Source organism: Sparus aurata, chromosome 5, assembly GCF_900880675.1.
Source record: "Sparus aurata chromosome 5, fSpaAur1.1, whole genome shotgun sequence".
NCBI lineage: Eukaryota > Metazoa > Chordata > Actinopteri > Spariformes > Sparidae > Sparus > Sparus aurata.
The window spans coordinates 18,212,364-18,226,792 of record NC_044191.1 but is presented as its reverse complement, the minus strand read 5'-3'; the positions used below and the strand labels follow the sequence as shown (position 1 = coordinate 18,226,792).

General features: G+C 43.0%; 1 protein-coding gene across 2 annotated transcripts in view; it reads right to left on the bottom strand.

Moving 5' to 3' along the window:
• The window catches only part of fras1 (Fraser extracellular matrix complex subunit 1), a 257,491-nt gene that overhangs the window by 39,157 nt on the left and 203,905 nt on the right, over nt 1-14,429 (bottom strand). For both annotated transcript variants that reach the window (XM_030416990.1, XM_030416991.1), the window contains exons 32-40: nt 14,298-14,412; nt 12,769-12,906; nt 10,528-10,560; nt 7,613-7,744; nt 7,157-7,285; nt 6,149-6,396; nt 5,770-5,921; nt 4,091-4,253; nt 2,604-2,736 (exon numbers count right to left, since the gene is read on the bottom strand). In XM_030416990.1, the coding sequence (XP_030272850.1) occupies nt 2,604-2,736; nt 4,091-4,253; nt 5,770-5,921; nt 6,149-6,396; nt 7,157-7,285; nt 7,613-7,744; nt 10,528-10,560; nt 12,769-12,906; nt 14,298-14,412 (1,243 nt within the window). The remainder of the gene's footprint in view (nt 1-2,603; nt 2,737-4,090; nt 4,254-5,769; nt 5,922-6,148; nt 6,397-7,156; nt 7,286-7,612; nt 7,745-10,527; nt 10,561-12,768; nt 12,907-14,297; nt 14,413-14,429) is intronic.

Sequence of the window (14,429 nt, the reverse complement as noted above, 5' to 3'; positions counted from 1 at the left end):
TTTTGGTCTCCAACGGAGATTATTACCAAACGGTATGAATAATGACTACAATCATCCGTATGAATGTAGGTACCAGTTAAGTGACTGTAAATGTGCAAATTGTTGTGTTGAATGAAATAAATGAATAAATGATGGTTTATTTAAAAAAAAAAAACCCGAAGACCCCCGAGCTGCTCCTAAGGCTCTTACCTCACAATACTGAAGCGTTGCATTGAATGAACAACATACCAACAAATGTGTCTGTTTTAGAGGCTGACTATTTGTGCAGGGACAAATGGAAAATCGTGACACTGGAGGAAAGGCCACAGTTTCATTATTATTTGTCAGCCATTAAAATCAAATTGAATAATATGAGAAAATGTCTTGAGTGTGTCTCTGTATGTGCTCGAGAATATGAATGCTAATGTTTTGAAGGAGGCTGATTTGCATATAAATACAGCATATGTATGTAGGTGTGCATTCTATTGTGCATCTCTCTGTTCGCGATCGAATACCAATGCAATCATGCAAATGCAGAGAACATCGACATGTGAGTGAACGCCCTTTGTGTTTCCACGCCTTTGCACATCAACACCACACCTGAGCAGGTCGGTTTTGTGATTCAGGAAAACAGCCAACACATTGACAGTGACACCGGCTGGCCCCTGTGGCCCCAGTGACAGCAGCGATCCAGTCAGCTCGCGCCGCCGCCGGACTGCGCTGAATACCAACAACTGTCTCTCTGCACCAGCAGCCATCAAGGACAGTCAGCTGGGACACGGGGGGGGGGGGGGGGGGGGGGGGGGGGGAGAGAGGAGACTGGTGCCAGCTGCTGATCTCCAGCAGCAGACAATATGAATATCGATCTCCATGAATCCTTCATTGCATCTGCAGATAATGCTTTCTTGCTTTTAGTATGGCACCGGCTCATTTGTATTACTATGGCTTCACATCTGTGATTAAAACAAGTGCTGCTTTGCATATCAGCTCTGAATAATACTTTTCTGCTGTTGCTAGCAAACAGCTAGTAAGGTAAATATCAAGTGCTTTTATTGTGTTTCATTCTGCTGCAAACATGAGGACAGCAAGTCCGAATTTTCTTGAGAAGGAAATGTCGTCCTTGACCTTGTAAAGCGCACCGTGACACACAAATCTTTCTCTTTTTTAACTTTGGACTTAATGGTGCTGGTGTGTGTCTGGGTTTAAGGGCATTTATTTTAATTATGAGGGGGCGTGTTTAAGGTAAAACCAATCTCAGAACCTATCAGCTATTTTCCCACAACGGTATAGTCCGATTAGCAACTTAAGATGCAGATTTGGAGTTAGATATAATTTATTTGCTTCTAAATGCCGATATACATTTAAAAAACCTACTTGAGAGCTTAATTGTCATCAGACAGTAGCTGATGGGTTCCAAGACTGCATTTCAGCCCCTGTGTTCGGCCACCTTTGCTCCTCAGACACACTGTTTACCTGCGTAAAGCCAATGATCACCCAAACATGACAGGTCGCATTTGAGCGCTTCCAATATCAAAGTCTTGTCCCTTGCCAACAAATTCTGCACTCATATGTGGATATTTGTTTATGGTAAAACAGAGTGTGAAGGTGCTTTTTAACGTCATGTCCAGGCTTTTAACTGCACCTCATGCCTTAATCAGCTAATAGATAGAGGTTGCTCATTTGTCCTGGAGGTTGGTAGACTTTAAAATGAGGCTGAAAGCTTGAAAAAAAAAGCTACCATGTGAAGTTTGAGAACATTTTAATGCAGTTTGTTTCGTTATATTTTGTTGTTTATTTTGTTAAAGGAGCATTACAGCAGCTCAGTATTTCACCTCCATTGAGTTGGGAGACTAACAAAAGACTGAAGGAATGATCAGAATGAAACCAGCAGAGCTTGAGATACTGACTTTAAGTCTCAAGCTCCAAACAAACTGGATCCTACATTTCCCATAAGGCAACTCAGTAGCATCTTTCATTATGTAGTGCATGTATGTATGCATGTAGTCGAAGGTTGCCTAACCGTGAATCATGAAATCCTGAATCATTCATGAGCTACACATGCTCCTACATACACTGTGATCCTCAACTGTATTACTTTACTGAAAGTATCTACCTGCCATTTCTGTCTATATCCAAGAGCTTTCTTCTTCTTCTTTTTAATTAAGTCTTCCATTCTCCTCTCACAACCAGCTGGTATCAATTTCTTTTCAACCCATCTCACCTTTTTCCATTTTCCAAACAATTCCTCCCGGGGTCAGAAGAAAGTGCATGCGGCATTTGAGCGAGCATTCTGTCAAAATTGGGACTTCAACAATGGCCCCATCTGTAGTCGGCTATCTGGCACTGCCAATCCACAACATAATCAAGCTGTGACAGATGGCAGTGGCACTGCAGAGAATACAAACTGCACTGTGTGCGTATTGAGTGTGACATCAATAGAAATGTGGAAATTATTTGTGAAGTAATACAGGCGTGACCTCGCACATACACGCAGAAGTAACAACATGTCTCGGACATGCACTGCATGTTATTCTTGTCTGTCACAGAACCACTGGTCTATCCTGAGCTGTCTGCAGCGACGTCCACCTCACATTGAATCACACACATGCACAAGAAGGTCTCACCTCGGTTGGTGTTTTCGATGAAGCCGTACTTTGGCGGGCTGATGAGCCAAACCAGCAGGTCCTTCATTGGTGTGTCCAGGTCCGACACTATGATGTGGTTGGTAGACAGCTGCACTCGGCCGCCTTCCTGGACCTAAACAACAAAATACTGTCAGATCAGATCTGTCGGCCCTGATGTTTTTTCATAACAGAAGAGAAGGTTAAAACTCTGGTTTGGTATTAAATCAGAGAAAGACAATCATCAGAAAATACGCAGTACAGACTGTGGCAACAGACAAATTATGCTCATTTTCAGGTTCCTAATTTTATTCTTGGTTACTACTAGAAGAAGTATATACACAGGAAAGGTTTATATGTTTTCATGCTCAAAGATTCTCATATTGTCCAGTGCTCTATTTTAGCTCCTGTAGCTTTCTTTTGGTGCCGATCCTGCTCTGGCCATTTTTTGCCATGAAGACATGAAGGAACATGTGCACTCTGACACTTTATTCCAGAGAAGAAGTTTGAAGGGCCAAAAAAGTTGGCAATTTCTTGAGTGCTTTCTGATCTTTTCGGCTTCCCAAAACAAATGACCCGTCACCAGGTGTAACCAACTGGGGTAGTTCTTGATTAAAAGAAGGACGTTTTCAGTTGGGATGCTGACTAAAACAGAGATTCTGAAGTAGAGAGCTTTGGGATTTCACTGTATAACTTCCACGAGAGGGCGGTTCTGCAAATGCTAATACAGGATGCATCCGGAGGGAGACTCTACAGTGTAACCTTCATTAGATCTGACATCACATCCCCTCCTCCACCAGGTGTCTGACACAGCTGGATCCAGGCTCCCTCTCAGAGAGTGCTGTTGTGCTTTCTTGTTTCCTTCAAGTCTTTACTGGACAAAGGGCAATAATGCAAAGATGGAGGATGGATAAGTTACCGTGAGTGGTCAATTGAAGCATCTACTGCATGTTTGATAGGCAATAGGAGAGACCCAAGATTCAGCTGAGAGGACAAACAGCTCCAGCGAGTAATGTCATCGCAAACGAACAGGACGCTTTTCTGTGATCACTTCCACACAGCGCATGTTGTCTTTTGAGATCAATAAAAAGATGAAACCATCTCAAGAGGAAAGATAAACCTGCTCTCTTTGGATGGCTTCTTTTTTCCGGGTTAGTCCCTCGTTATCTGAGGGACAACATGTGACAGTGCACGATGCTCTCCTCTGCTTCATTTGTCTCGTTAATGACTGTTTCTAAATACAGCAGCTGCTTTAAACAACTCAAGAGTATTTTAGGATTTCAGTCTCATATGAGCAGGCAGGGTAATGGAGAGGAAATAATGTGCAGTTTGTGCGTCTGAAGCTGTTTATGTACCATACCGTCCAGGAAGTAGTCATTTTGCATTTATTAGCATGATTTAAGAACTGGGCCCGTGTGTGTTTTTGTGTTTGTGTGGTATTTAATATCAGACAATATTCTCTTGAATGCTGTGTCTAAGTGTGTGAGTACCTTAATGCCGCTGCGGACTGTGACGACCGGCGGCTGCCTGGGCGTGGAGGTGATGGTGATGGTGCACATCTGGTTGTCCAGGCGATTGTTGTCCCCGTCATAGACGACAAAGTGGAAGATGTCGGTGACCGGCTGGCTGCCCGTCTCTAAGGAAGTGATGTACCTGTAGACGGAGGTGTTAGTTAGTTTTATTGTCTGTAAAGAGAATTGTTGACTTTGTTGCAAGTTTGTTTGGGGACCATTTTGTTTGTTCTCCTCTTTCTAATGAATACATAAATATATGTTCGTGTGTATAGTCCTGGATGTGGGGAAGCTCTGCATGAGCCCACCCCGCAACACCGCTACTGCTAATCTCTCTAAAGCACTTATAAAATTGAAACCCATACCAGTATAATCTTCTCTAATCCCATTTAATTCTCATAAAACAATGCGTGGCTCTTGTTTGTATGAGCCTACGCCACACAGACAAAACTAATACAAGCTATTTGAAGATTGCCCCCGGAGATTGTCTTGCGCTAAAGCTAATCAGGGCCAGCATTATGGAAATGAAGCAGTTAGTATCTGAATATTTATATTTCATCTGAGCGCCTCTCGTCAGGGGCCTCCATTCCTCTTGCAGGTAATATCAGAGTGACGCTAATTGGCACTGCTTGTGCCAACAGGCTGAGTCATTGGACATAACGGGGAACAGGCACCTAAATTATTTCCTCTTAATTCATTTGTTTTCTCGCAGAGTTTGTGTAGCGCTAATGTTTGCAGAGCTCTCGTCTCGTGAGGAGACACGTAAGGTAGAAAGAAAACAAAATTTCTCTGCAAGCTATTACCGCTCCCTCTGCGCTGGGATGCTGAGGGGAAAATGATCCCTGTCGACTCAGGCTGCAATCAGAGAAACTGATCACGACTTTCACTGCAGCGTGAAGAGCCCTCCAATCACTTTTATCTCCTAGAGAGTGGAATCAACACCAGGACTTTTCTTTTAAGACATCCTCTTTATTAAAGGCGTACAAATCCTCTCGGCACCTCGGCTAACCGAAACCATATCGCAACAAAGACTAGATCTAGATTCTAGATTCTACACACCTTCATGGATTGATAATATTGTGAAACATAGATGAATCACACTATAAAATATGAACTCAATATGTCTGCAGGTCAAGGTGAAAACAAAACCCTGAAAAATTAGGACACTCTTTTACTACTCATAGTTCCTAAAAAGTTGAAATCACGAGGGAGCTGTTAACAGAATTGTTTGAGCATTTTTATTGAAGAACTAAAAAGGTGCTTCTGCGCTCTCTTCTCTCCGGTGGACCCTCATGAACCTTTATTGCTTATACAGCGACGGCTTCCGGAAACGACTAAGGGTTTTTGAAAGTCATTTTTGGTTAATAGCAGCAGATTTTATCCGGATATTCTGCTTTTACAACACTCTGAAGTAGTATTTAAACCATTGCGGGAAACTAAAACCCTGCACTGAAGCCAAGGATGTTCTTTTGGGCACTTCTCATTGCAAGTTTTAAAAACTCTTGTCGTTAAGGCTAAATATAATACCTCCAAAACACACTTAAAGGATTTATGTAGTCAGCTTTTTGAAAAACAAAAAAAGACAAAGAAAAACACCCTAGCGTGTGATCTTATAGTGCCAAGAAAAGTTTTAAAAAAGAGCAATACATTAGTCTAACCTGATCCTGTGCTTGCTGATGTCCTCCATGGTGAAGGAGGAGTACTCCCTGAGCTCCTGGTGCTCCTGCTGGGACTGGCTCCTGGTCAGGATGCCGTACATAGGGACCGACACCAGCTGGATCTGAATCTGTTCATCTGGGGATGTGTTGTCCTGGGAGATACAAAACACTTTGAAGAAGTTTGAAGAACACAACTTTTTTCGCGTTGAACCTAAAAGCAGATACTCCAACAAAACCTACACCAACATAACACCTAGCACCTTACCTGCGTCAGTGTATTGCAGGGGAATGTGAAGAGCATAAAAAGATACCTCTTCGAATCTCCCCACAAAGACCAGATAAAGATGCTAACAATTAGCATTCAACCCTGTTAACTCACAGTGTAAGCCAGGTGCGATCGCCTGATCAAAGTGCTGCTCTTCTCGCCCACTTCAAGCGACAGCGTGGCTGTTGGGTCCCGTTGCGGCCCATTGTCCCCGGCGCCCAGCACCACCACCTGCACCACCGTGGTTGCCATGGAGATGCCGTCGCTAACGGAGAAGGTGATAGCGTCGTCGTGGTTGGAGAGGCCGGCGTGTCGGTAGAGCAGGACGTTGCGGGTGACGTCGCTGAAGGTGAAGGTGTCGCCTGGCGGGAGGGAGAAGGTGTCAGTGGTGGTGCGTGTATATGCAGGTTTTAAAAAGAAGAAGGCGTAGAGGGTCAACCCCTGTTACTGCTGAGATGAAGTTAAGACAGTGGAGGAGAAAGTAGGCAGAGCAGGTCAATACATACAAACACATCTAGAAGTGTACCGTCCAGATAGGCAAGCCAGGCAAATGTTTGGGGCCCCTGTTGGAATTCATGCACCCACTTAAAACTCCCTTACAGGCACCATACAGTGCATTACCCCGACCCTCAACCCTCCCCAGTGGGTCACCTTCTAGGAGAGTTAGACAATCTGGACAAAACTTTACCAAAGAGAAAATTTGGCAAGTGAGGTGATCGCAACCCACCATGTCATTCACGATGCATTGCAAGACACTGCATTGTTATTTAGTAATTGACCTTTTTTAGTTCTAGATTTTTAAGTCATGTCACAAAAAAATTTAAATCGAAAATGTACGTTCTTTGTTGGTCGATTGTTTATAACCTAATACCAATGATTGATGATGATGCTGGTCCGAGGGGCCCCCTGGAAATAATTTTCTAGGATTTTGGAATTGCCACTGAACCCTGTTGATCTTTGCTAAAACAATCAGAATTATATTCCCTCAACATTCTGTAGAACATCTGGAGGATAACCCACTTCCTGCTTAATGTCTGACTTGTTTATAGTTTTTGTGTATTGTCAGTAGCTGTGACATCAAATTTCCATATGTCTGTGATACGCGTGCGTGTGTCATCTCACCGTTGGTCATGCTGATGTGCGTGCTGCCGTCTGTCTTAATCAGCTCTCCATGGATGGGAGCCTCCACCAGCTCAAACTCCAACTCATCTGGAGCCGTGTCAGCATCGCTCACTGCCAACTGCTGACCGCCTACACACACACACACACACACACACACACACACACACACACACACACACACACACACACACACACACACACAAACAAGAGGAAAGAAGCATTAAGAGAGATGAAGCAGGAGAAGGAGAAAATTAACTGTCTGTACCAGACACACTCACATACACACATCTCTCTCTCTCTCCAGCGTTGTTGATCATCAGGGTCGTACTTCAGAGCTCATTACCTCACACAGACCACTTCATCACTTACCGGACCCTCTTCACCACAGGCGCTCCTCTTTGAAATTAGTAATAGAGCTGGCCTTTTTTTTTGAGTGTGCCTGTATTTTCCTCTTACCTACGGCAGCCTGTCCCCCCACGCTGACCTCCAGCAGCGGGTCCAGAACCTGAAACACAGGCGGCTGCTGATGGTTCGACAGCAGCAGGACGGCAAAGTCCAACTCTGGAGTGGTGTGTTCACCGTCCGACACTGCGACGAAAGCAGGCACATAAAACATGAAAAATAAGGACGTTTATCAGATGAGCAAAGACATACACACACACACCTCTGATGCTAATTACGTCCCCAGCTCTTTTAGTTATAGCAATTTCATGAAACAAGGGGGGAAAAAAATCCTAATCAGCTTCCTCGAGTTGACACTCTGAAAACATGATTATCAATAAGAGAAAGGCGGAATAAAGATCACATGAGGCGCCGTGATTAAAAATATCCATGAATCAAGACTCAATCAATTAAAGGGCTGAAACAATCTAACAGGGGCTCAGGTGGAAACTTGTCATGCTCATTAAACGTTTTGCGGGAGTTATCGGCTTAATTGGCTCCGCTTGTCGCCTCCATGCGTGACATGAAAAAAATCGATAAAAAATCTGCTCACCAAGAGGGTACAATGAGCCACATTCAGCTATAAAAAGAGAGGGTGATTGATTAACAATGAGAGGGCGGATGTAAAGAGATCAATTAAACTGCATCTTCACATTCAAATGGCCACATATTTCAAATGGTTCTCTGCTTTCTTCTGATGCGTCATCAAATAATTGGAATCAAGAGGAAAAGAAAAGATATACTTCTACTTTTGTTGATATAATTACAGAACAGCAAAATGTGGATTTTCACCATAATGCTAGCTGTATAACGATTACCAAAGGCGATGCTTAGACTTAGACAACTTTATTAATCCTTTTTGGGAGGTTCCCTCAAGGAAATTGGAGACAGATCAACAGATGCTAGATGACATTGAAAGCCTAAAGCTTCATTTCCCAGCAGATTTTTTTTTTTATATCACATCATCCACAGAGTGAAGTCAGAGAACATTATCCCATTCAACAACAGATCAACTAGTGTGTTGTTTATAATGCAAAATATGACCTCTAAATTCTTTCAAGTTGAAACATTTTTAAATACATTGTGACCATCAAGTCAATGTGAATGTCTGCTGCAGAACAGTGTCTCTGTGGATGCTTTGATACTTGTTTTCCACACTGGAGTCGTTACCGAACATGAATTCATGTCGATCACTGCTGCTGTCCTCTGCAAAGGAAACAACAATCTCCATGCAGCGTCCTTTGTAGCCTACAGGGATGAGTATTGGATGCTCATAAGATAAATGTTTGGTAGAATATCCCTAATAGGACTGTTGACTGATTACACTCAACAACTAACTGGCCAGCTGCTAAAATTTCAAGCCTCAATCTCCGGCCTGTGATACCACAAAATCACTCCGACTGCAGACCTCACACAAAGATTATTATTGCATGATTCATTGGGGAGTTGGGAGCTTCTCTAATCAGCTTACAGTACTTTACTCTGATGTGACAGTGGCATAAGTGTAAGTGTAGTCTAAGCCACCATTACATGCATTGAAATGCTTAACTATGTGTGGATGTATTGGAACCTGGACAGCGTGAGAAAAGTGATGTGTTTTTTGAGCATCACAACATGTAAAACTATCCTAGTAGTAACCCAGAATAAAAGAATGAACTCGATAATTAGCATAGTTTCACCTTTAAAACTTTAACTCAAGTTCTGTTTGTGTGGTTGACTTTTACCAAAAATATCTAGCATGACTTTTTTGTACTTTGCACCAATTAATATTTTAACATTTTAAGTGTGATACTTCACTCTAAAATATAGCAGAGTTAGTATATAGTATAGAAAGTTGCACAAAAGTTAAGTACCTCAGAACTGAAGAGTGCACGTGGGTACATATATTTCCTCTGTGCCACAGACCAATAATTAACTGTTAATAGCTGTTTCTGCAGCTGCATTTTCTTCTGGCATCAAACAGAAGTCATGTTTTACTTAAGTACTAAAGTATATAGTCAGAACTGCAGCAGGATGGACGGAAGATAAAAGCATCAGAGACTTCTGTGTGTGTGTGTGCCATAAGGCCTACACTAAAGTGAAAGCACTTCGGCGACGCCTCTCAGCAACCGTAAACATGCATTTCCCCAACAGCCACTGTTGGGGAAATGGAGTGAGAGTGCAGCGGCGCCTCATCAAACACGCAGTGAACCGAGGAGATTTGGTCCAATCAGGTGGAAGTTCAAAAAGCCAGAAGAGAAAATCAAAACGGATCTTAAGAGCCAGTCGGGCGGGATCAGTCCCAGAGTGATAAATGCAACAAAGGGAGAAGTGACTGAGGTGAAATGCCAAAAAAGAGAAGTTGAGGAGTAAAGAAGAGAAAAACAGGGGAGAGATTACAGTTGCGTGGTGGAAAGAGAAGAGAAAGAAAGATGAGGGGAGGGAGTCAAGGAAAGTGGGACAGAGAATGGATATCTATGGAGATCATCAATAGGAGGAGAAGGGAAACCAGACAGGAAGAAGAGATCAAGGGAGGACAGCAAGTGAGACAAATCAAAGGGCGGAAGGGCTGACGACAGGGGAAACAGAAAAGGAGGAAAAACTGAGGTTAGAGAAGAGTGGAAAGAATTAAGTAGAGAAAAAACAGAGATGATCGCAGAGAAAAGGGAGGACCAGGGACAGAAAAAAGAGGAGGGGATGGAGAAGAAGGGAGGGAGAGGATACTGAGGAAAGCAGAGACAAATATTTCAGTCACAGACATAAGTGTAGTAGGCAGGAGGAGACTGAGGATGAAGGAAGTGGTGAGGATAGAGAGGATTTAGCATGAAAAGGAGTGAGGAGGTAGAAGGAAAGTGTGTAGGATGCAGGAGAGAGTATGAAGGGGACAGAGGACACAATCCTCCTCCTCCTCCTTCTCCTCCTCTCTAAACCGAGGGAGATGAAGTGTTTACCTGTGAAATAGACGCTCAGCGACTCCGGCAGACCTGTCGGGATTAAAAAAAGAAAACTTTTAGTGCTGCGAGGGGATAAAAGTAAAATACAGTGGATTGAGACAGAGCTGACAGGGTGCTGCAGTGAACATAAAAACCGAACGGGTGATGCTATAATGCATGAAACTCAGTAGGCAATGAGGATGATTTACAGATGCAAAGCTCTCTGCTGGAGCTCCACAGAAAACCCAGATTAAGAGAAACTCCGGTCTTTGATCTTGGATTACGGGTTATCTTTTGGAACGTACGTCTCTTAAAAACAGCGAAGATTTGGTTTTGAAAATGTGTCCCCAGCCCCCGGATCGTTTTTCAAAAGCGTTATGAGCTCCACTCTTACAGGTGAAACGTTCATCATCTGTTGTATTCGTCAGTTTATTGCTGATAGCTCGGCGACAGTACACAGGAGGAAGAGCCGGGACTTTTACAGACGAGGGCGGAAAAAAAATTACGACTGCGAAAGCAAAACTAAAATTTAACAATTCAAAGCGTTGGCTAACCGAGGTCAATCCACCAAATGTATCAGTGAAATGTACCAAATCATCGTCGAGATAAGAATTCTCTAGACCGTATCGTAAATGTCTCATCAGTTCGGACCCTGCCAACACCTCCTGTTATTAAGGCTTCAATCTCTTATGAATGTTACGTCTCCTATTCTGAATTAAGTGTTCTATTGATCAATGCATTGCCACTAATATTGAATAAACAGTAGTAGTACAGGATCATTTACAGCGACCCTGTTAAAGTGGCTTATTTCCCTGTCGCTGACATTGTGGTGACATCGACTGCTGGAAGGAGTCAGAGGGTGTTGTGTGCTGCTGACTTCAGAGAACGTGCAGTCAAGCTGGCATATAATGTCTTGTTATATCTAGTACACAGTTTCTACAACTAATGTATGTTTGAGTTTGAAACGGGGTCTGCCAAGCTCCAAAAAGCTATGGCGACTCCTCCCTCCTCTAGAGTCGGAGTACAACAAACTCAGAAGGACCTCATGGTGCATTCAGGTGCACGTCTTAAACTCTGATATCTCTACTGAAATGGCCACGAAGGTTGTTTAAAATAGGAACAATTCATTTTTTGAATGACAGGCTTCTTGTGGACCACTTTCATCATTTTCAAGTTGTTTTACTGCAGTCATTTTTTTTAACAATTACACTAAAGCCTTGAGATGTGAAATATGTGATGTAAATTCATCTAAAGTTAAATGTTATTTTGATATCGCCAATTGTTCCGCACCATGACCTTAAATAAAAATCAGACGCAGACCTTTGAGTAATAGTTTGGCATAGAGGATTTGTTCAGCGATAGCAGTGTTATTATCAGACATTATCATTTCTTGTCGCCACGTGAGCGGCATCACAATACTCTGAAAACTCAAGTGGACTTTGTGAAATCAACACTCAGAGGGCGAAGGGCAAAGCAAGTGAACACTGTTGTCGACTCAAGCTACGCCACCAGCATGTATGAAGTAAATTGGTAGAGACTCGAGCCAAGCTTAATGGAGTGACAGCAGTTCAGTAATTTGAGAACATTACAAAACTGTTTCCTCAGGCTGAGCAGTCGGTCGTCTGCCAACTAAATTGACTTTGACGTATAAAATCAGCGGAGTGCCCCTTTAACGAAACAGCAAGGTGAGTGACAGAAGGTGACATTTCCAATCATGAGAATACAGCAGCTCTATGAATAGTAAATCACCCGAAAATAATACGTGGTCCACTGGTTTTATGTGGTGAAACTAGAAAACTGACACAGTGCTATTACGCAGGGTTTGCTTATTGTGTTTCCACAGAGAGTGCTTGTGGTGGGCTGAGGGGGGGAGGGTGCTCAGCTATGGATCAATATGTGGCTGCCCGGCTGAGACAGCTCAGAAAAAGTCAACCACGACAGCCATTTTTGGATTAATTATGGTTCAATTTCAGGCAATTTAACCAAACAAAACCAAACAAAACCAAACGGGAAGTAAATAAATAAAGAATGAGAAGAGACTATGTGAAAAGAACACTGTTTGATCTGGGACAACATTGGATGCTCTCATTCTACACAGGCTCTCCCAAAGTGACCATTGAACAATACACTATTATCTGAACAGTTGGAACGCTCTCCTAATGAAATCAAAACATTATGGTATTACACAGGAGCTGAAGGTGAGTGTGTGTGTGTGTGTGTGTGTGTGTGTGTGTGTGTGTGTGTGTGTGTGTGTCTCACCGATAAAGGAGTACTGGTAGAGCTCCTGCAGGTGTGAGGGGGCCTGTGGTGGCCTGTAGACGATCTTGCCATCATTGACGTCAGCCTGAGTGAAATCCTTCACCGGCGTGTACGGTCTGTCCCGGTGCTCGATCGCACCTGAAGACAAGCGGGAAGAAAAACTTCAAACAATGTCCCGCGTCTGCCCTACACTGGAGTGTAAGATTCAGCATCGTCTCTCAGACGCAGAGCTGTTTCTGGGAGCAAAAAATAAATCTGTTTGGCTCAGCGCATAAAGGCGTAGAGCTGCATTTTCTATTTTTATTAATAGATAACACACTGGAAAAATTAAGAGAAGGCGGGAAAGGAAGGAGCTAATATTTCAGAATCTGAGCCTAATATCATTATCATTAAACATGATATTTAAACACTTTTTCTACAGGTTGTGACCAAAGTGCAGGAGAGAAGACTGTTACTTTAGTCTTCATCTTTGTCTCCACATAATGGGGACGTCACCAGACTGCATTGCAAACAATGATGAAGACAAACAACTGAATTGGACGGCTGTCAGCTTGTCTATTCACACAGCAGAAAAACTTCACAATAAAATTTCTGTTAATCTCGATAAGGTAGGCTACGGAAGCCCCGCAGGACCAACGCAAACATTCATATGAGTCAAACCATACATGAATTTACAGCAGTTATTCAACCATATTTCCCAACATTGCAGTAAAATAAACTCAGTTTATAAAACCGTCTCGCAGTTGTAAATGGCGCTTACACATACTTCAGTTAGCCCACGTTAACATCTAACTCCAACACCGAATATAACTGAAACTGCACGGCGAGGTTCAAATCACAGACAATGAAAAACGCATATGACAAATGCTGCAGTTTAATCTGAATCTGTCTTCCTCCTCATTGGCTCTGTTCAAAATGATTTTCACACAAATTTGTCAGGCCATTAGTTGATGAAAATGACCCTTTGTGAATCGTTTTTTCCCTTTCATTAGACGGAGAGCTGGGAGTGATACACCAGTCTGTCTGTCGGATGCTGAAATTAATGGCTCCCGCTATGAACGCCACATTAAATCCAGCAGAAAGGAAATCAACAGTCAACAGTTAAAGTCCAGACTCAAAGACAGTAATTAAAAAATAACTTTGCAGAGCGGTATCGGCAGTGATGGAGGCCTGTGAACAGTGCCTTCCTTTCTGACTTGCATTTTTAGTCACACAGAAAAGACTGCGAGGACGTGAACTCCATTTTAGCAATTAGTTTTTCTCACTTTGATATCAGGAAGCGGCTGAGTAAAAACCTGGGATCATTGAACAGCTTCACTGCAGCAAATTATGGATGGCACTGCCTTGCTCAGGGGCACATAAGTGACAAGTTAATGAAGATCAGTTTATCTTAACACACTAACTTCTCAAGAGAATCAAACACAAGCTCAGAAGCTCACTGTATCTAAGTGTAATGCTCCTGCACAGTATGTGGGAAAAGCTGTGTGTGTGTGTGTGTGTGTGTGTGTGTGTGTGTGTGTGTAGCTGACCTTGTCCTGGCGGTAGGGCTTTGGTGATGTTGTAGATGAGCTTCTCGCTGGGAGTCTCAGAGTCGACGAAGGACAGAGCTGAGGACGTTATCTCAGTCACCCTATCCTCCAGAGCCTGCACACACACACAGA